General features: G+C 47.1%; 1 protein-coding gene across 2 annotated transcripts in view; it reads left to right on the top strand.

Moving 5' to 3' along the window:
- The window catches only part of LOC135918685 (uncharacterized), a 194,393-nt gene extending 174,076 nt beyond the window's left edge, over positions 1 to 20,317 (top strand). The window contains exons 2-4 of one of the 2 annotated variants that reach the window (XM_065452340.2): positions 7,541 to 7,625; positions 13,028 to 13,281; positions 19,100 to 20,317. In XM_065452340.2, coding sequence (XP_065308412.1) covers positions 19,138 to 19,530 — 393 coding nt within the window. In that variant the 5' untranslated portion in view covers positions 7,541 to 7,625; positions 13,028 to 13,281; positions 19,100 to 19,137 and the 3' untranslated portion in view covers positions 19,531 to 20,317. The remainder of the gene's footprint in view (positions 1 to 7,540; positions 7,626 to 13,027; positions 13,282 to 19,099) is intronic. The other variant, XM_065452339.2, reaches the window with a different exon arrangement.
- The last annotated feature ends 2,448 nt before the right edge of the window (positions 20,318 to 22,765 follow it).

Below are 22,765 nucleotides of genomic sequence, written 5' to 3'. Positions count from 1 at the left end.
GCAGCTCTGAGAAGCATGACCAAACCTCTGGCATTTAAAACATCGTCGAGGGTTTGGGATGTATGGTCGTACTCTGAGTTTGGTATATCCAGTTTCTAATGTCTCTGGTAGTGTGCTAGAGCCAAAGGTAATAATCAGGTGCTTAGTTGGCAGTTCCTTGTTGTCACGTCTAATTTTTATTCTTTGTACACTTATTACGTTTTCATCCTTCCATCCTTCCAGGAGTTCTTCATCGGTCAAGTCCATCAAGTCTATGTCAGAGATTACGCCTTTGGCTGTATTCATGGTTCGGTGTGCTGTCACACTGACAGGGATGTCTCCAAGTTGTACAAGGTTTATTAGCTTGTCGTGTTGTGCTTTGTCTTTAATTTCTAGTAACAGGTCCCCACTGGCCAGCTTGGTGATCTTATAGCCGCCTCCAATGGTCTCTGCGAGATGCTTCGCGACAACGAATGGTGAAATAGTTCTTGCTTTCTTGTCGGGTTTGTCACTGTGGACAACATGAAATTTAGGGAAAGTCTGAGTGCCTTTTAGAAAAAACTGAAACGTAGCATCGGTGCGCCCCCTTTTAGAGGGACGATCGGTTGAAAAAGGGTTGGAAGTTCCCATGAAATGTGTTGTGTGTTCAGCGACGATGCCAGTCACCCACCACCGAGCCCAACAAGGGGACACGGCAGGGTATGCGGTGAAGCAAACCCTGTCATGCCAACTGTACATCGTCGCTATAACCACATATGTTATAACCAAGGTAGGTCATAGCACACCAGGTTAACCCTAGCCGCCAGGAAAGTTGGAAGTTATCAGAAGAAAAAGAGGACAGGAAAGACTAAAAGTGAGAGGGAAAGACGAAGGTGTGCGAAGAGAGAGACAGGAAAAGGCGACTGCCGATTTCCCCCGGGTGGGTCAGTCCGGGGGTGCCGTCTATGTGAAGCAGAGGCCAAAGGGGTGTGTTGCCTCCGCCGGGGGGCCTTAAAGGTCCAAACACCCAGCATCGGCTCAACCCCCAGGATCCCCTTTTCCCCAGACACGGCTAAGCCACGCACGGCTACACGCGGGAGGGTCCAACCCCCATGTGCTCGGGTCCGTGGTGTCGCAACGCACCAAACGCCTGCTGACGCAGACGCCCCTGCGGGGGGCTGAACCATATGTAATGCTACCGTAGTCCAATATGCTGCGCACCAAAGTGCGGTAGATGTGTAGCAGGCATTTACGGTCAGAGCCCCACCGTTTCCGGGAGAGGATTTTTAGAATGTTAAGCGCATTGTTCGCTTTGATTTTAATACTATTGATGTGTTCGAGAAAGTTCAACTTTTTATCAAACAGAACACCCAGAAACTTGTGTTCTTGTTTCACGGGTAGTGTGGCATCCTGTAGTTTAAGGATAGGATCTGGTTGTAGGCCTCTTTTTTGTGTAAAGACAACACTAATCGTTTTTTCACTTGAGAAGCGAAAGCCGTTTTCAGATGCCCACTGCGTTAGTTTATTTAGTGTAATTTGAATTTGTGGTTCGCAGGTTGCCATGTTCGATGCACGACATGCAATTTGAAGATCATCCACATATAGTGAATGCATTATATAAGATGGAATTACATTATTGAGCGAGTTCATTTTCACCACAAACAATGTTGTGCTCAATACGCATCCCTGAGGTACTCCGTTTTCCTGAATAAATACGCTGGACAGCACCGTTCCTAAACGCACCTGGAATGTTCGATCGGACATGAAATCAGCTAGACATTTAAGCATTCTGCCGCGGATCCCTAAATCCGCTAAATCCCTTAAAATACCGAACCTCCATGTTGTGTCGTACGCTTTTTCAAGATCAAAGAAAACGGTGAGACAATATTGTTTTTGTAGAAAGGCCGCACGTATCTCGTGTTCTAACCGAACTAGATGATCTGTTGTGGAGCAGCCTTTCTTGTACCCACACTGATGATTATCGAGCAGGTTCTCAGTTTCGAGGACGTACGTCAATCTGATGTTTATAATGGATTCATATGACTTGGCGAGACAGCTTGTGAGTGCTATAGGTCGGTAGCTGGTAGCTGTTGTAGGATGCTTTCCAGCTTTCAGGAAAGGGATTATAATGGCTTTCTTCCACGCATTCGGCATTTTTCCTGTTTCCCAGATTATGTTAAAAAAGCGGAGCAATGTCTTAACTGCTTTTGAAGATAGGTGTGCGAGCATTGTGTAATGTATTCTGTCCGGACCTGGCGCTGTTTTTTGCCAGTAGTGAGTACTCTGTTAATTTCGGAAAGTGTTAGGGGGGCATTATATGTTTTCTCGGAACTTCCTGCTGTCGGAAGCTTTTGTTTTTCTGCTGATTGTTTGTACTTTTGAAATTCAGTGGAGTAGTTTAGTGAGCTTGATATGTTATGGAAATGCTGCCCTAATATGTCTGCTTGTTCTTTTAAATTCGTCTGTGTACCTGGAGGTGAGAGTATGGTGATTGTATAAGGAGCGTACTCGCTTCTGAACTTTCGAAGTTGATCCCACATTCTTTTGGATGTTATTGAGCTATTGATGGCGGATACATAGGTTTGCCAGGACTGTCTTTCGGCTTGCCTACGCGTGTACCTGGCTTTCGCCTTTGCTTTTTTGAAATTCAGGAGGTTATCATATGTTGGATATCGCCGAAAGATACCCCATGCTTTGTTTTGTGCTTTTTTAGTTTGAGTGCAATCATTGGTCCACCAGGGTTTTAGTTTTTTCCTTAAGAAGCCGGAGGACTGCGGGATCGTCTGTTCTGCTGCAGCAAGTATGGAGGCAATAATATTTTCATTCATTTCGTCTATTGTTTGTTGATCTGATATGTGGTCAAGACTGGCCTTCTCGCTGAAGAGAGGCCAGTCTGCTAGATGGAGTTTCCAACGGGGTGGTCTTAGTGGGACTGTAGGGAAAGGAGATGTGTTTTTAATAATGCCGGGCATATGATCACTACCATAAGGATTGTTAATAACACTCCATTTAAAATCGATCAACAGAGATGGAGTGCACAGCACCAGATCAAGGCAGCTCATAGCTCCTGTGCTTGGGGAGCAGTAGGTTGGCGCACCAGTGTTTAAAAGGCATATTTCGTTAGTCAGGATAAAATCTTCAAGTGTTTGTCCCCTGGTGTCAGTTGTTTTGCTACCCCATAAGATGTTATGAGCGTTAAAATCACCTGCTATTAAAAAAGGTTTGGGTAGCTGGTTTAAAACCAACTCCATATCTGCTACAGTAAAATGGGAATGTGGTGGAATGTACATTGAACAAATGGTAATGGTTTTATGTGCTAAAACCGTGACAGCAATGGCTTCCAAGTGAGTATTAATGGAAACTTCTCTAGCTGCAATGCCGTTCCGTAGAACTATAGCTACGCCACCCGAAAGCCGGTTCGCCTGAGTACGATCGCGCCGTACAACGGTGAATCCTTTTAAAATGTTTTTATGCTTTTCGCCTAAGTTTGTTTCTTGTAAGCACAAGGCCACAGGAGAGAAGTTACTTAACAAGTCTTTGATGTCACCTAAGTTATGTAAAAGGCCTCTACAGTTCCAATGGATAATAAAAGCCATCTTGGAATTGAAGGGTAAGAAATGGCACTATGAAAACTAAGAGGTGGGGTTATAGGTGACATGGATAAAAAGGCTAATACAAATGAGCGATAACCTTTAGGTTATCGCTTTCTTAATTTGAGTGGTTACTGGGATTTTGTCCCTCTTACCGCGCTCTAGAGAGCGCTTGTCCTTCGGTGTTGATGACACCGGGGTTTTTGTGTCGACCTCCATCGCTCTCTCTGAGGCGCTGGAGGACCGAGAGTTAGGCGCCGAGACACGCGCCTCGGGCCTTGGAGTTCGTTTGATTTTAGGGCCCTGCGGGACTGGTGTCTGAAGGGCCGCCGAAGAGGGTGGAGCAGTACTGACTGCTTCCACCACGGGGGCGGGAGGAGGCACTTCGGCACCACTGCGCGTGGGCTCGGAGGACTCCGGAGGCCTCTGTGACGCTGCCCCCGCCTGCGCCACATCGGCATAACTTCTTCGCGGAAGATACGATAGCCGCTTTCGGGCTTCAAAGAACGAAATTTTTTCTTTTACAGTTAGGGCAATGACTTCTTTTTCTTTTTTCCAGCAAGGGCAGGACCGCGAATAAGCTGGATGATCTCCCTTGCAGTTAACACAATGTGGCGAAGAGGTGCAATTCTCTGATTGGTGGTCGTTAGAGCTGCATTTAGCACAAGTTGTTTGCCCTCGGCATGCATGTGAAGCATGTCCAAATCTTTGGCACTTAAAACATCGTCTGGGATTTGGAATATATGGTCTCACATTGACTTTGACATAACCTGCATCGAGTGAAGTAGGCATTACGCTTGTTCAGAAGGTGAGTATAACGTGTTTGGTGGGGATTTCTTGGTCGTTTCTGCGGATTACTATTCTCTGTACCTTGGTAACATTTTGTTCCTGGAAACCTTCCAGCAGTTCCTCGTCGCTTAATCCAATAAAATCTTCTTCAGATATTACTCCCCTACTTGTATTGAGTGTTCTGTGGGCTGAAACAGTCACTGTCGCCTCACCAATACTGGTAAGTTCAGACAGCTTATCTGCTTGATCTTTACTATTCAATTCTAGGAGGAGGTCCCCACTAGACATTTTGGAGGCTTTGTATGTCTGTCCGATTTTATCTTTCAGGCATTTGGCGACCAGGAATGGAGAAAGCTTTCTAATAGGCGTGTTACTTTCACTGTGGACTACATAGTATTTGGGGAAGGATGGAGCGTTGCTTCGAAAGGAGAATTGAAACGGTACTTCGGTGCGGCATCTTTTGAGACGCCGATCATGGACAACAGAGATTTGAGCTGCCATAGGAAAGTGTGTGTGTTCGGCAACAGCGCCGACCGCCCACCACGGAGCCCAACGAGGGGACGCGGCAGGGCTTGTGTCCAAGCCTGCACGACGCCAGCCGTACGCCGTCACTATAACCAAATATGGTGTACCCAAGGTGGGATATCCACACAAGGTTAACCCTTGCCGCCGTAGAGAAAGGAAGTAAATGGAAGAGAGAAGAAGACAGGAAAGATGTAAAGTAAGAGATAAAGAGGAAGGTTTGAGAAGAGAGAGACAGGAAAAGGCGAGTACCGATTTCCCCCGGGTGGGTCAGTCCGGGGGTGCCGTCTACGTGAAGCAGAGGCCAAAGAGGTGTGTTGCCTCCGCCGGGGGGCCTTAAAGGTCCTATCACCCGGCATCGGCTCAACCTCCAGGATCCCCCTTTCCCCGGACACGGCTAAGCCGCGCACGACTACACGCGGGAGGGTCTAACCCTCGTGTGCTCGGGTCCGTGGTGTCGCAACACACCAAACGCCTGCTTGCGCAGACGCCCCTGCGGGGCCGGCCTCTGTGTCTTGGTAGGTGGCGCAGGTTTAACTGCTTCCACCTCGGGGGCGGGGGATGCCACAGCCAACGACTCGCTGTGCGCGGGCCGGGCAGGTGGCGCAGGCCGGTGCGGCGCTGCCCCCTGACGCGTCGCATCGGCGTACGTTTTGGTGTGGAATGGGGAGCACCTTTTTCGTGCTTCCTTGAAGGAGATGTTTTCGTGTACTTTTAAGGTGATTATTTCCTTTTCTTTCTTCCAGTTGGGACAAGATCGGGAGTATGCTGGATGTTCACCTTCACAGTTTACACAGTGAGGTGTTGCTTCACATTTATCTGAGGCGTGGCCTTGGGCTCCACATTTCGCACAAGTAAGTTTACCACGGCAGCTCTGCGATCCGTGGCCAAATCTTTGACATTGGAAGCATCTTCTTGGATTAGGGATGTATGGTCTGACAGCTATCTTCGTGTATCCAGTTTCTATTGTTTGTGGCAGATCGCAAGTGGCAAATGTGAGGATCAGGTGCTTTGTAGGAATTTCCTTATTTTCTCTTCGGATAATGATTCTTTGAACGTTAATTACATTTTCCTCTTTCCAGCCTTCTAACAGCTCTGTTTCGGACAAGTCGATGAGATCTGCATCAGATACTACACCGCGTGCTGTGTTCATAGACCGATGGGGTGAAACGGTAACAGGTATATCTCCAAATGCCACAAGTCAGTTTAGTTTGCTGTGCTGTTCTTTATCATGGATTTCAAGGAGGAGATCCCCGCTCGACATTTTGGTGACCTTATAGCCTGGGCCAAGTGCATCAGTCAAGCCTTTAGCAACAAGGAAAGGTGATACGGTTCTAGCTGGTTTTTCTGTTTTTTCGCTGTGAACGACTTGGAATCGGGGGAAAATTTCTTTTGGTTTGAAGAGGCTTAGAATTTCATCGGTGCGTCCCCTCTTTCGAGGGTGACGATCAAGCAGACGTGGAAAAGCAGGTGTTCCCATAATATTTCGGACATTTTCGGCGGCAATGGCGGCCACCCACCATGGAGCCCAACAGGGGGACGCTGTAGCACTTAACGTGTAAGGCTGCAGACGCCAGCCGTGCATTGCTGCTATAACCCAATATACCATACCCAAGGGAGGGCACATACACAAGGTTAACCCTAGCCGCCTAGAAAATTAGGAAGTGACGGAAGAGACGAGATGATAGGACAGTAAAAGAAAGAAGACAGGAAAGAAAAAGATTGAAGAGAGGGGAGAGGAAAAGGCGACTGCCGATTTCCCCCGGGTGGGTCAGTCCGGGGGTGCCGTCTACGTGAAGCCGAGGCCAAAGGGGTGTGTTGCCGCCGCCGAGGGGCCGTAAAGGTCCAAACACCCGGCATTGGCTCAACCCCCAGGATCCCCTTTTCCCCGGACACGGCTAAGCCGCGCACGGCTACACGCGGGAGGGTCCAACCCTCGTGTGCTCGGGTACGTGGTGTCGCAACACACCAAACGCCTGCTTACGCAGACGCCCCTGCGGGGGTTCTGGCAATTGATCGATCAAGGAGTGAAATTCATGTTTGTTCAGTTGGTAATGCGGGGGTATGTAAAGGGAGCAAATGGTGATGAGTTTGTTTAGTAGGACAACTCGAACCGCCACTGCTTCAAGGGGCGTTTGTAGCTGTAAAGGCTGACACGCAATACTTCTATGAGTAAGAATCGCAACACCACCCGATGATGATGATGTGTGGTGTTTAATGGCGCAAGGGCCAGGTCTGGCCAAAGAGCGCCATGACAGGTGGTAATGTTGACGATGTGTTGTGGGTGACGTGCACAATGAACTCATCATGGTATGTGAGATATGGCTGTAAAAGGGCCTAAAAACTTCCGCTGTAAGTGGAGTAGAATGCATAAGTGCTAAAATAATGACGATGACTAGGGTGTGATATGGGCTATGGCAATGGACTTTCGTTAAAACATGATGCAATAAAACTTAACACTGACAAGAGAGTTTCAAGAGAGCCCTTGAATGCAGGGCTGTTAATCATGTGCTAAAAGTTTCCTGGCCAGATGATTTTCAGGGTGTCCGTTTCGGCTAAAAACTCTAAGACTGTTTGCAGATTAAAAAGCGGTTCATCGCTAAGAAAAAATGCAGGGTAAAGGGGTAAATTCTCGCGATATGCAGCAGGGAAAAACTTTTTCCTGTCTGTTTCTATTGCAGGGCACTGAATAAGAACATGGAGGGCTGTGAGACTATTGCCGCACTTAACACAAGTTGGAGGATCGCCCCCAGTCAATAGATGAGAGTGGGTACCGTATGTGTGGCCTATCCTTAAACGGCAAAGAAGCACTTCCTTGTAACGTGCTGTTTTCCCCCTTATCCAGTTCCCCAGTTTTGGTTTTATTATGTAAAGCTTATTCATTACTTGTGTATCCCACTTGCCTTGCCAATGATTCCTTAATTTACGGCGTAGAAAAGGCTTTAGGTCTGTGGTAGGGATGGGAATATTTCTATCTCTGTCGCTAAAGGTTACTGATCTAGCGCTTTCGTCAGCTACTTCGTTCCCTTTTATACCTTTGTGACCGGGTACCCAGCATATGACAATCACTTGATTGCACATATATAGGGTGCACAATAAATTATACAGCTCATTCAAAACGGAATTCTTATGTTTTTGCAAACTAATCAGTGCTTTCACGACACTTAATGAGTCTGTGAAGAGAACAGCCTTAGCGATGTTTGTGAGCCTGATGTGTTTAATAGCCGAGAGTATAGCGTATGCTTCCGCTGTAAAGATGCTTGTGTATGGGTTTAGTGTCCCAGATATTGAAAATGATGGTCCAAGAGCTGCGTAAGCAACACCATCAGCAGATTTCGAAGCATCCGTGTAAAATTCAGCACAGGAATACTTCTCTTTTAGTTCAAGGAAATGTGATTGTATGTGAGCCTCAGGCGCTCGTTTCGATATTTCTAAGAAAGATATGTCACATTGGATAGTTTGCCACTCCCAAGGCGGTGGCAACCGAGTAGGAGCCATTGGGATATTTTCTAGAAAAGCGACGCCTGTTTCTTCTGACAGTACTTTCACTCGGAGGGATAGAGGAGGCCTGATGGCTGGGTGGTTACGGAATAGCCTGGCAGTGGACATGTCGCTAATTGCAAAATGACATGGATGCTGAATATCTTATTTAACTTTCAAGGCGTAAGAAAAAGATAAATATGCCCTTTGTAGATTAAGAGACCATTCGTTGGATTCAACGTACAGGCTCTCTACAGGACTAGTCCTGAAGGCACCTGTAGCAAGACGGATACCCAAGTGGTGAATCGAATCTAACATCTTCAAGGCACTAGGCGTAGCAGAGTTATACACTATAGCACCATAGTCAAGGCGTGACCTTATCAAACTTTTATATATGCTCAAAAGGCATCTTCTGTCACTTCCCCAGGATGTACGGGACAAGAGCTTCAGAAGATTTATTGTCTTCATGCACTTCGCCTTCAGATATTTCAGGTGGGGGATAAATGTTAATTTAGTGTCTAATATGAGGCCCAAAAAGATATGTTCATGGCTCACTGGGAGCTGTTGTCCATTAAGGTAAATAGCGGGTTCAGGAAGTATACCTCTCTTGTTCGAGAAGAGAACACACGTACTCTTTTGCGGGTTTAATTTAAACCCATTCTCGTCAGCCCACATTGACAATTTGTTTAGCCCAAGCTGTACATGTCGCTCACAGATGGAAAGACTGCATGACTTAAAACCTATTTGTACGTCATCTACATACACAGAATAAAACATTGTACGTGGTATGATAGTGTAGAGTGAGTTCATTTTTATAACGAATAGAGTGCAGCTAAGCACGCCACCTTGTGGTACACCTGTTTCCTGTGTAAATAGACGAGATAGCACATTACCAACTCTGACGCGGAACGTGCGGTTAGACAGGTAACTCTGGATGACATTCAGCAAATTACCTCGGACTCCCATTTCGGCCAGGTCACGGAGAATTCCGAACCGCCACGTGGTGTCGTAAGCCTTCTCCATGTCAATAAATACTGACAAAAAGAACTGCTTGTGCACAAAAGCATCGCGAATATTCGTCTCGATGCGGACAAGGTGATCAGTTGTGGATCTACCTTCCCTGAAACCACACTGTAGGGGATCTAATAGTTTGTTACTTTCAAGAAAATGAAGGAGACGCCGGTTAACCATTTTTTCAAAGAGTTTACACAGGCAACTTGTCAACGCTATAGGCCTATAGCTGTTGACTGAAGTTGGGTCCTTGCCGTCTTTTAGTATTGGAATAATTATTGCTACCTTCCAGGCGGATGGAATGTAACCAGCGGAGAACACAGAGTTGAAGAGTGACAGTAGTGTTTTGTGGGTTTCAGGGTGTAGGTGTTTGATCATTATATACAATAATCTGTCACTTCCTGGAGCAGACTTGTTACAGCCATTCAGCGCAGCCTGAAATTCCGCCATGCTAAATGGGCGGTTGTAAGGTTGGTTGCTATTGCCTTTCCGACCCAGAGGCAGTCGTTCCGCTTGTTGCCGGTATCTCAGAAATGTGTCTGAATAGTGGGATGAGCTAGAGATCCTTTCAAAATGTACCCCTAGAGAGTCGGCTTGGTCAATGAGGGTGTCTCCTTGTGTATTTACCAATGGTAGAGGATGAGTTTCGCGGCCTTTTATTTTGTTTACCCTGTTCCAGGCTTTTCCCTCGTCTGTATAAGAATTAATACTAGAGATGTATTTTTGCCAGCTTTCCCTTTTGGCAAGGCGGCGCGTTCTTCTACCTTCTGATTTTATTTTCTTAAAGCTGATCAAGTTCTCGGTAGTTGGGCAGTCGCGAAGGCGACCCCAAGCCTTATTTTGATTTTTGCGGGCTTCCTTACACTGCTCATTCCACCAAGGAATACGCCGTTTAGAAGGTGATCCATTCGTTTGAGGGATACATATTGACGCAGCATTAGTTATAAATGCCGTCAAATATGATACTCTATCATCGATTGAGAGGGTACAGATGTCATCCCAGGTCAAATGCGTCAGCTCTCTGTATCGTTTCCAGTCAGCACAGTCGACCTTCCAACGTGGCAGATGTGGGGAACACTTATCGCCTTGTGTTAATTTTAAGAGAATTGGGAAATGGTAACTACCATATGGATTTTTGATCACGTTCCACTCCAGATATGGCACTAGTGTACTTGATGTTATGCTTAAGTCAATAGATGAGAATGTTTTATTTGCCACGCTGTAGAATGTAGGTTCTTTCTTGTTCAATATGCATGCATTAGAAGATAAAAGGAACTTTTCTAATAAACGCCCTCTTGCATCACAACGAGAATCTCCCCAGAGGGTGTTGTGTGCGTTTAAATCACCTACTACAATGTAAGGTTCGGGGAGTTCTTCGATAAAACTCTGGAATTCTGTTGCAGAAAGTTGATGGCATGGAGGGATATACAAAGAGCTAACGGTTACTAACTTATCAAATAGCACGACTCTGATCGCCACTGCCTCAAGGGGTGTTTGCAGATGTAAATGTTGGCAGGCGATACCCTTATCAACTATAATAGCAACACCACCTGACGAGGCGAGAGCGTCACTGCGATCTTTGCGATAAATGGCATATTGTTTCAGAAAGTTAGTATGTGAAGGTTTGAGGTGTGTCTCTTGCACACACAGCACCCGTGGGTTAAACTTGCGAAGGAGTTCCTTAATATCATCAAGATTGTGTATTAAACCTCTCACATTCCAGTGCATTATCTGTGTGTCCATATTGGAAGTGTTTTATGGTGTGTGTCAAGAGATATTAGGTTGGCTCAAGGGACCTTTCCAGGCCCCTTGATGCGGGGTATTTCTTTTTTGTGGGCGCGCTCCAGGGAGCAACGCCGTTCCTTCGGCGTCTGGGACGCCGGAGAAGGTTTCGTTACATCCATCGCCTCGTCAGAGGCGCTGGATGAAGCCCGCTCAGCGGGCACTCTCGGGAGTTTTTCGGGCCTATCTGCACGAGCAGTGGCCCTGGGACCGGCAGGCTCGGAGGTCTGCTGGCCCTTCGTGGTAGGGGGCGGAACAGCAGTGGCTGCTCCCGCCAGGGGGGCTGATGGCGTAACCGCCGTCACACTCCGTGTGACTTGCGCGGCCGCCAGACGATGTGGCACTGCCCCCCGGCGCGTCACATCACTGTAGGACGGATTCGGTTGGTTATGTACAGAAAAACGCTTGCGCGCTTCCGGAAAAGAAATGTTTAGTTTGACCTTCAGTTCGATTATTTGTTTTTCTTTTTTCCATGACGGGCACGATCGCGAATAGGCGGGGTGGTCTCCGTCACAGTTAGCGCAGTGGGTTGTAGAAGAACAGGTGTCCGATGTGTGGTCTTTAGATGCACATTTTGCACAAGTAGCACGCCCTCGGCAGCTCTGAGACCCATGCCCAAAACGCTGACACTTGAAGCATCGGCGCGGATTGGGGATGTACGGTCGTACGCGTAGTTTGCAATATCCCGTCTCTAATGAATCAGGTAGTTCACTTGTTCCAAATGTTATTATTAGATGTTTTGTTGGAATTTCCTTGTCGTCACGCCTTAACTTAATTCGTTGCACCTTTACTACGTTTTGTTCTTGCCATCCTTCCAACAGTTCGCTCTCACTAAGTTCAAGGAGGTCGTCATCAGAAATGACACCACGTACAGTGTTCATTGACCGGTGGGGGCCCACAGAGACTGGAATGTCACCGAACGCAACAAGTTTGGTCAGTTTGCTGTATTGGAGCTTGTCACGCACTTCGAGAAGAAGGTCGCCGCTTCCCATCTTAGTTACTTTGTAACCAGAGCCGATTGCTTCAGTCAGACATTTTGCCACCACAAATGGGGATATTGTGCGAACTGTTTTGGTTTCATGCTGGCTATGTATTACATGGTATTTGGGGAAAATTTCTTTCGGTTTCAAGAGGAAGTTGAAAGTTTCATCGGTGCGCCCCCTCTTCAGGGAGCGATCAAGGAGTGGGGGGAAATTTGAAGCCATATATAGAATTGCTGTATTCGGCAGGAATGCCCGCCGCCCACCTCGGAGCCCAACCTGGGGACGCCACAGGATTAGAAACATTCTATTCTGCGTACGCCAGCGGTACAATCCCACTATAACCTAATATAAATACCCAAGACTGGATATATTACACAAGGTTAACCCTTGCCGCCAGGAAAATAACGAAGTAATAAGAAGTGAAGAGAAGACAGGAGAGATAGAAAAGTAAGAGATAAAGATGAAGATTCGAGAGGAAGAGATAGGAAGAGGCGACTGCCGATTTCCCCCGGGTGGGTCAGTCCGGGGGTGCCGTCTATGTGAAGCAGAGGCCAAAGGGGTGTGTTGCCTCCGCCGGGGGGCCTTAAAGGTCCAAACACCCAGCATCGGCTCAACCCCCAGGATCCCCTTTTCCCCCAGACACGGCTAAGCCGCGCACGGCTACACGCGGGAGGGTCCAACCCTCGTGTGCTCGGGTCCGTGGTGTCGCCACACACCAAACGCCTGCTGACACAGACGCCCCTGCGGGGCACAGCTAATATCGAGCAGCTGCGGTACACCATATAGAATAGACCTTATGATTGCTAGCTACCTGCATACCTGGCCTGGTATTCCCACAGATTTGAAAGAAACTGTGCCGCCTATTTAAAAGAAGCGTAATCACTTAGCCCATCTCACTCGAATTTTTTTCAGTCCCGCTGAGCCTGAGCCCGACAGTGAGCGCAAAGTGACTCTCGACGCCGCCGAAGCGGGACGCCTCGCCGAAACGATAAAGGACATTCAGCAGGAGCTCAAGAACTCAGATCTCGGCACTCCCAGGTCCCATGCGAACATCGCATCACTGAAGCGCAAAGCTGTATCCCTGGCCAATTTTCTCAGCGTGCTCGATCCGCACGCAAGCGAGGGCGATGCATCTAGACGCAACAGCTGTTATGACAGTGAAGCTGGTGAGTAAATTCTACTCGCGCCGATTTTACACTGAACATCACTCTTAAAACGGAGCTTTCTTTGCCTCTTCCTTCGATTTTTCCACTGCTGCTGCGGCTGTCTTGCACTCCGCGCCGGGGGTTGTTCAGAGCGTGTATATAGATTACAGGAGCGTGACAGAGAGGAAAGACGACGCGAGAAACTCGCTTGGACCTTTCTATCGCGACGCACCTGCGCCATGCCCTCTGAAGCTCCCTGGGTGTCGCCAGTTAGCCTCTTGGCAGCTGTAATTATCCATGACCCCCCGAAAAAAACATTGCAGAAACTGCAGCGCTTACCCTTATATTAACGTGCAAGTCCAACGGGGAGGTAGATAGGATTGTAGTGAAGAGGCAGGAAGAGCAGGCAGATAATGTGGAGAACCGACGCAGTCGCACAACGAGCAAACAGCCTTGCCATTCTTCGCTCGCAGTACCCATACAGGGGGAAGAGGTTCTTCGCTCGCAGTACCCATACAGGGGGAAGGGGGAAGGGAAAAAGTTTACGAAGGAAGACAAGAAAACACTACTACTACAGACGCGGCAGCGGTTATGGCCAAATTAAAGGCACTGTACGGTACGTTCTTGCTATTTCTGAAGAACGAACACTATGCAAATTTGTCGAGTGGACAACTGACGCAGTGCGTGCCGACGCAAAGCCGCATTGAATCACTGCAGAGTCTAGTTGACACTACGGAAGTGGTCACACACCAAATCAACACTTCTGTACCCGCCGCGGCAGCCGTGCGGGTATGGCATCGCTCGAGGAGGCGGGTTCGATCCCAACCGCGGCAGCCGCAGTTAGACAGGAGCGAAAAACATGCGTGCTCGTGCACTTAGATTTAATTGTATGTTTAGGAACAGCAAGGTGCCAAAATTTTACCGGAGTCTGCCACACAACGGGACTCGTAAACCGATTGTGGTTTTTGCACGTACAGCCCCACAATTTGATCAAGGTTTAACGCTTCTTCCATCGTGCGGTATGCCATGGGAGGCAATGAGAATGATCAGCCCTCTGAGACGTTATGATCAATGGCGCAGAACGCTTCAAGCAAGCACGCCTCCCTGTGTGTTCGGTGTCCCACGCAAAAAGCAGCGGTGTGCGCAAGGTAACGTTTAACAACAACTGACCGCTCTCGTATTGGAGTAAACGTTGAAAAAATTCAACATTCGCCATCACCATCACCACTGATTATCGTAAATCAAAGCAATGAGCACAGAAAGCTTCGCTTTCAACGATTCCCACAGAGCGTGGGATGAGCATAATGTTCTCCCCCTTTTTGTTCCTTATTTTGCCACGTAACCTGCATTTTAGAATAAACGAGGGCTGGGCTACGCACTAGGCATCAACTGTGAGATTACAGAAAACTGGAAAACTCGTGTCCGGCTCAGATCAACAGTGGCTTAACAAGGGATCCGTTTGGAGCTTTAAAAGAACCAGACAACTTATGGGGCGAACTTATTGGCATGTCCCACCAAGTTTGCTAATAGGGAACGCTCAAATTGTGAGCAAAATGTTCACTGTGAGCATCATCACTGACAAGCGGACGTGCCATATCAGGCCCTGACAAATACAAGACGGGTTGTCAAATTATCGGCTTCCGCCACATATTCCTTGTTCCATCGTGGTTGATCACTTCAAGCCACCCCTTTCTTGTGATGCTGTTTTGTTTACTGTGGACACCAACTTGAGAAGGACATATTGCGCACAAGACGAGGTTTAAGCTATGGAGCGTTCTATATAATTATGATTGTACCCAAGCAGAAAATACGGCAAGCTTAACATGCCAAACTTGCTTTAAAATGATGAAAATCATTAGCCGATTGCGGTTTAGCAAACCTGTCCGAAAATTTTTGGCATGTGTATAGTAACCATTGAAATCTTTCGACCCACCCCAGACTCCCGCACAAGCCACATTGCGCACAGGTATTCCAGTTCGCCGTATGTCCCAAGTGCCCAACGCAGATCATTCAAAAATGGTACATCACTTTACGTGAACAAAATACATGGTCACCGCCGAGATTTATTGGAAGAATTTTTGTTAGTCGGTAACCTAAATGTGATAAATATTCTACGTGAAGTACATTTTCATTAGGAAGGTGTCAATGAACAAGTTGTCGACAACTATGAATACTCCGTTTAATACATAACGTGCAACGCTGCGAAAGCTACGGAAGTTGTCCACAGCAAATCGAATGTGCGAGTGCAATTGCGTCATGGCTTTTTTTTTCTTTATTGCCATATTTCACAAAACATCCGCTAGCCTACGTAAGGTCAGTTGCACTTATACTTTTGCACTTTAAACCGCGTAGAGGTATCCAATATTTTAAGCGCTTCCTCTTCATTGCGTCGGTGTTTCAGCGCATCTCTGAGTTTCGTGGCATTCTCAATAAAATAAGAATTAACCGATGCTGCTTGAGTGGTTCAGGGCGCGCGCCAGTACATGCACGTTGCGAATGACGAGGGTTCGAATCTCAGTCTGGCGAACATTTTTTTTTTCTTCATTTGCCTCATTCAGTAGAAATACTTAATTTTTTTTGTTCTTGCCTGCGTTACAGCCGACTTGACAACGCCACATCTGTTCTCTCAGTGTATCTTACCTTGTATGATTGCAGCAACATTTACTGTCACTTTGTAAATGAGCGTCACGACTTCTACGACAGCGTTCGTACTGAAGCCCGGCCACACAGCCTGAAATTTCTGTGCGCGTGTGTTTCTTTTACTTGAAGAAAGGAAATTGAGGTGCATGGTTTGCTTAACTCATTCTCCCTGTGACGTACTTCTCGACAGAGCTCGTGCGAGTGGAAGTACATGAATGATCAAGCATTAAAAGAGCAGGAAGCGCACACAAAATAATGTTTTTCAGTCTGTTCCATGTGTTACCGCCGTTAAAAAAAATTACTGCAATACTTCCTGGCGGATGTGAGATTTCCGCGGTGCATTACTCTGTTAAGAAATTACAAAAATATTGTGGACTCCACTATGTACCTTGGCTACAATTTTGAACATGCACCTAAAGAATTCAGTGTGCAGGGAAAAATAAATTTCATAATTGGTGAAAATGAACACACGAGTTTATTTTTCTGCAATACCCATAGAACACTTCTGACAAGTGCTGCACTTTGGCAATGAGAAAGAACTTAAGCAATCTTCTCGATGCCACTAAATGCTGAACTAGACTCGTCAGAAGAGTCACTTGAACCACCAGTGTTAAAAATTACCGGCTCGATTTGACTATCCGATAATCACATCCCTCTTCAAGGCCTCTTCTTCAACACCCCACCAGCTTGTCCACATTTGTTGGGTAACTGACGCCACTGTCTTTGGCAAAAGCTGTTCAACATGCACCGAAGTAATCTTTTTTTCTCATGACTTCGTGGCCTTTTCACGATGCCCCATGCATATTCAATTGGGTTGAATTGCCTGAGGTTCGGAGGCAGTAGTAACACTTCATGATCGTGTTAAGCAGCAATAGTGTCTATACGGTACGCAGTACTTTATAGCCAGCGTTGGGTGCGCTCACTCAATTTGAAAGTTGCAACGTAGCGGTACGGACCATATCTGTGCAGCTCCGAGCTATTCTCGGCCTCGTAAGCCACGTTGGGATGTCGCCTTTCTATGTCGACGCTGTGGCCACTTTGTTCTTGAATCACACTGCGATACAGCGCATCGTACATAACAATAAGACTGTTCGTGGATATATTGGGCGCGAGTGTGGTCGCAAACCACTGCTTAAAGTATGTGCCATCCATCTCCGAATGGCGGTCCACATTTGTACTTTCTTGGCCCTGAAGTACGCTGCGCCTTTAAGAAATCCAGTGTCACTGGTTCATGCGTGCACATACCACTTATCCCTGTGTGTCCCTTTCTTTGTGCTTACGTTTGAGTTCGCAGTGCTATAACCTCATTATGCAAAACCAAGTGGCCCGATCTTTCACTTTAGCAGACGGAAAAACTAAACGTGCAAGAATTACTTAGCTCAGAACATACCAATGTTATGTTCCTTTCAATTTTCCACTAATTCTTTACTGACAGCAAGCCATCAGAGAAGTATTTGAAACAATTAGCTAATCGTAATCGAGACTGAATGGCATCAACAAAATTATTACTGGTTACTGCTTTACTCGACTGAACAATATGCACCTGGTTACCATCGCATACCATGGCCTACCTTTTTTAAGAACACCGCGCATGACAGCAAGGACACCGTGTATAGCCTGCCTGAAATTTTAATTACGATGGCAAAGCCCCTGAAACTTAGCGACATGCCCGGCGCGTAAAAAAAAAACGCCAACTAACGCACGTGTTGCTGTATCACAGCCGTTAAAGTGCATAAACGTTAGGTCTTGTGACTTCGAAGCGCCAAGAAAACGCAGTAAAGTGAGCTCAGCATTCAATTCGCAAAAGTATTAAGCGCGCTACGTACCTGCCCTGCTTGCGGAATTCCTTGAGGACTCAACTACTTCCGACACCAGGAAAAGACGTCGTAGCGCTCGTTGAGCACCATGCAGCTTTCGTTTCCTTTCGTGAAAGCTGAAGTCGATTTCATGCAAGAGCCTCAGCAAAGTTATCTGGCTGAGCTGCGGCAGGTCGTCGTCTTCGTTAACCGCTTGTAGAACTTTTTCAAGAGTTCGAAGTTCTCTTTCAGCGTGCACCCCATGTACACAGTGCTCACGGAATGAAACGCGTCAATTTAGGGCTAACTAATGCGGGCGCTTTCGTTTCCACCGGCTGCTATTCGCGTGACATCGACGTAATTTCGGTGTGTGCACTTAGTCCAGAGTCCGCGTCACCTTTGGCGGCCAGATTTCGGGCGACATGACACGGTACTCTCGAGTACGTTGCGCATGCGCAGGGTTCTACTAAATACTCCCTGTCGCGTTTCATTCCGCGAGCACTGCACTTTCAACCGAAGGACGTGCAGCGTAAGGCTGTCGTGCTTGACGGTGTCACAGCTTGGTACAGTGACTTTACGAGGCCTCCTCTTTGGCGAGGTCGGTCGGCTGGAAAGACATTACGTGTGACACTTCGCGACAGTGCGAGCGGACACTCCGGATCGGCACTGACAATATCAAGAATTTTGCGGCCTGTCCTTTACGAGAAGTATGGCCTTGCTACTGCATAGGCATTCACAATAAGCTGCTAGCATAGCTTTGAAAACTTCCCTGAACGAATCTTGCGTGAAAAAAAAAACAAGCGAGGAGGCGATGCGCTTCTCGGTGAAGCGGGAAACGCCATTTTCTTCGCGTAGATAATCCGGACGGCGCAAAAGCTGGCACGAACTATAAGACGGATATTAAAAGCAACACGCTTCGAATAATTGCAGCTTTAAACGTGCATCAATTCTGTCTATGAACGAAAGAGCAGCGAAATCCTTATTCTCATATTTGTGTTCACAGTATCTTAATTTTTTTTATTTGAGTAGCGTTTGCATTTGTCGCAATGAGCGTCCTATTACGGTGCACAGCCTTGGTAACGTTGCACGCTATGTATGAAACGGTGTATAGGAAACATCGAACTCTGATACTTCTAGCAAGGGGCTAATGTTTGCTTTTGTGTGGCTGCAAAAGAGAGCCCGTGGAGCAGGAAGAATACCACGTGACTACGGCTTGCACCCTCATCCACCACCACAAGGTGGCGCCCTCAATGAGGGAATCTCCTTAAATCGACGTGGTGCGTGATCTCGTGTCCTGGCTCTCGTGAAGCGTTCAAATCCTAAAAATGAGTTTCAGCTAACTACATTCTGGCTTCTGATCTTTCTCCAGTTTAAAATTTTTCCTCTCTCTTTATTTCACGTAGACACGTGGACTATCTGCAAGTTCGAGGGTATCGAAGCGATGCGGAAATCCAACGAACTGACGCTGCCGCTGAAGGAGCCCTGCAAGCTGGCTGGCTACACGTTCACGCTCACCTGCAAGTTCGAGAAGAGCCGGGGAAAGCTATCCAGCGTTGCCTTCCTGTTCTGCCTCTGCGCTGGAGACAGGGACGACTTCCTGGAGTGGCCGTTCGCCAAGAAGGTGAAACTCAGCATCAACCATACTACGGTGGAAGGCAGAGATGTCCCGGTCACATTGAAGATTTGCCAAGAGAAGAATGCCGAAAGCCTGAAGAGGCCGCAGCCAGACGTGCCGCAGAAAGGAATACTGTCGAAGAAGATCACGTGGAAGAACATCGAGAAGAAGGATCTAGTCAGAGACGACTGCCTGTTCGTGGCAGTGGAATTCGAATGAGCGGCAGCTTACGCATCACCCTCACTACATCATATTTCATCTATCGCGATTTTGTACTCTTCCTTTCGTGCACTAAAAAAGTGCAGAGAAAGGCAAAAATCCTAAGCTACACCTAGACGTCTCAAGACAGCAGGGTACATTCATCCGATGAGTCCAAAGGCCTTACTCCCTCCCGGACACAGGCACCACCTCAGAGGTCTACCCACTGAGGACCTCAACCCTCCCTCCTCCCTATAATCACTGCGGTGACTATCACAACACACCACACAACTTATTGCAATGCAATCAGACACTACTCCCCTTGTCCCAGCCCTCATTCCTCTAACCCAATTCCTTAGGTCGAATGGTTGACCACCGCAACCGTCCTTCACGATTGGCGGTTCTTTGCGGACGTAATTGGCCTACAGCTCTAAAGCATGCTGCAAGCAACATCCTTTACGTAAGGTTTTTTTTTCGTGCAATAAATCAGTTTCTCTCCCTAAAACACTGTCGCGAGTGAGAGCAAATGATGTTCTTTGCGCATCCAGCGCTTTTGGGGCCAAGAACGCCAACCTCGATGCTGATGTCGCGTGCGCGAAGTGCTTCCATGACGATAAACAAAAAACTTGGGGCCAGTTTTACCCTGGTCTCTAGAGCCATCACATGTGTCTCATACTGTCTTAGAAACCCACATTTAAGCCACAGCCCACAACGCCCCAATTCACACACACATTCTTAAGATCACTCTAAACGTATCCCAAATCTTGTTTCATAGCAGTTATTGAAAGGTGGTTTTGAGCACGACAAGGGCACACCACCCAAATCCAGAGCCTACATGATCCCATCATCATCCGTTGGGCTTTTCACGAGCTATAATCGGGCATGGTGAGCGGCGGGGTGGGGGGGGAGGGGCAGGGCTTGCTCACCTTGCTCGATTGGACACGAGGGAGACGATTTGGTGTAGTGGTCTGAAATCCTCACAAAACACTTTAAGTAATAACCAAAAAGATAGCCACAAGTGGCGGTAATTGCACTTTATCGTGCTGCGTCAAAGCTATCCCTGACGAGGTGATCGTACATGCATTGAAACGCCTTCCCAATTTTCACGACTTGGATTCACGAAACACGCTCCACCTAATTTCTTCAAGACGTGCATATGCAAAACGTAATAGACTTCTTTTTCTGCTCGCGCACCAACGTCATATTTTACGATAATAGAGCCAAAAGCAAACACTCAGTGTAAGCATTGATTGCAGCGCGCTGCTGTGAAATAAGACTCAAGGACGCAAGGAATTGACACAGATGTCCTTCTCTAATGTACAACCAGCTATCACGAACCTTAGTTCTTCTGTGTAAGTGGAGAGTACAAGACTCAAGGAATGAAATTAAATTATTGCCGCGACGGCATTATTTCGATGAGGGTGAAATGCAAAAAACGCTCCTTTGTAGTGTATTGGGTGGGCGTAAAGCACCAAGTGTACGAAATTAATCTGGAGACTTCCACCAAGGCGTGCCTCAGTCCGATCACCTTCTTGGCATCTAAAACACCGGAATTTAATTTTAGTATAAAAATCACGTTAACTGGGTCCCGCAAGGAAACCTAATAGGGCTGTCAAAGCGCATCAGGAAACACGGGTAAATGTGGCGCAAGCAGTAACGCAAGATGAGATGCTGAATCTAATTCCTTCGTGTCACACTTTTAAAAAAAATCTGCTGTCTCTCGTGCCACGCTTCTTCAAACACATTATGACCTTAGCACCTTATTGGACATTTTTTTTTGAAAACTTGAAATCATTCTAATAAAAATATGTTGTCCCAGAACCCGGAGAGAAAACGCTAATGTAACACTTCCATATGCATCCGATGGTGCATGTACAATGGATCAATTTGATTGCTGCAATGTAACTGACAACGCTGAACGACGCCATGCATATTGAGTGCGACATTAAATTCATTTCTAACTTGAAAGAGGTAAATTTGGCAGATAGCATCACAAGTGCGGGTCGAAACAGCAATGCAAATGAGGCAGATAATCGTCACCTATAGTGAGTGCATTTCTGTTTTTAACAAAAGCTCCCGGTATTTTCGGGTCACACACGGTATTAGCGTGTCAGCTTGGCATCACACATTACTTTATTAGTGAAAACATTCCGGTTAGGATTTACGGTTACAGCTACGTTTCCACTGGAAATCCATACCCATTCATATCGAAGAATCCCATTTCTGGGTGGAATCGCACTCAAGCATGCAGCTACAAATGCATGCAGTGTTTGAGGAGTCATGGCCATTCAGCAGCCCTACTTTTCTTCAATAATCGCACCGTTAACGCCGTGCCCCTTAAGGAACCAGTACTCGATGCCGAGCCTCAACCGGATCTCGAAGTGCCTAGAGAGGTGGTAATCGCAGGCGATAGAAACGTTTAGAGGTTCCCGACAATGGTTGAAAAGGCTATTGACGTAGTGAGAGAAATGGTGCTTATTGTTGCACAAAAACGTTATGAGCGAAAATGTGATGCATTATGTCGATGTCTTCGAAAGGAGGGCTACAGCGAGCAATCGCCAATACCAGGTGTTTCAGCAAACACTTAAAAAATTTTAAAAGTTGCTTGTGGCAGATAGCCCAGTCCTACTTGAGCTGGTCTACTCAAGGCGGACATTACTTGCACAAAAAATTGAAATGCGTAATGTGTAGACAGCCGAGCAGCAGGAAACGAAAGAGCGCTTTATTGCGAGAAGCATGCGTGTTTGTACACAGGCAGACCAGGCTTGCGCATGCGTATCAAAATATTTTTGATGACGTAGCCACTGGTCACATCTTCCTTCCTTTGAGGAAAAAAAACAAGATTGTACTAAAGATTGCACAACCAACTAATAAGTCAATTTGCACAGCTTCCGCTGAACCGTCTATGTGTGGCGTTCTGGGAGAGGATACCGTTGCGGCTCTCTACGCTGTCGTGTGCTTCTACGGAGCGCCTCTTGAGGTGCTTGTTGCTCGGCTGAGGGGAGGACTGAGGCGTCGTTGTCGTACACTCGTTCTGCGGGGGGAAAGCTAGTCCTTCTCTTGATCTCAGGTGCTCCCTCGTGCTTCGTAGATGCTGCCCATTCTCCGTTGCAACGACATAAGAGCCTGGTGTACTTGCCAAGCCTATGACAACTGCTGGTGCCCATGCCCTGTGTGTCGTATCATAAACAGTCACCGTGGAGCCCCTGTGAATATCCGGTGAACTTCGCGTTGTTCTGTTGTAGAATACGTGTTG

This window comes from Dermacentor albipictus, chromosome 6, assembly GCF_038994185.2.
Source record: "Dermacentor albipictus isolate Rhodes 1998 colony chromosome 6, USDA_Dalb.pri_finalv2, whole genome shotgun sequence".
Classification (NCBI taxonomy): Eukaryota; Metazoa; Arthropoda; class Arachnida; order Ixodida; family Ixodidae; genus Dermacentor; species Dermacentor albipictus.
The sequence above is the reverse complement of the archived record's forward strand: the minus strand, read 5'-3'. Positions and strand labels throughout refer to the sequence as shown.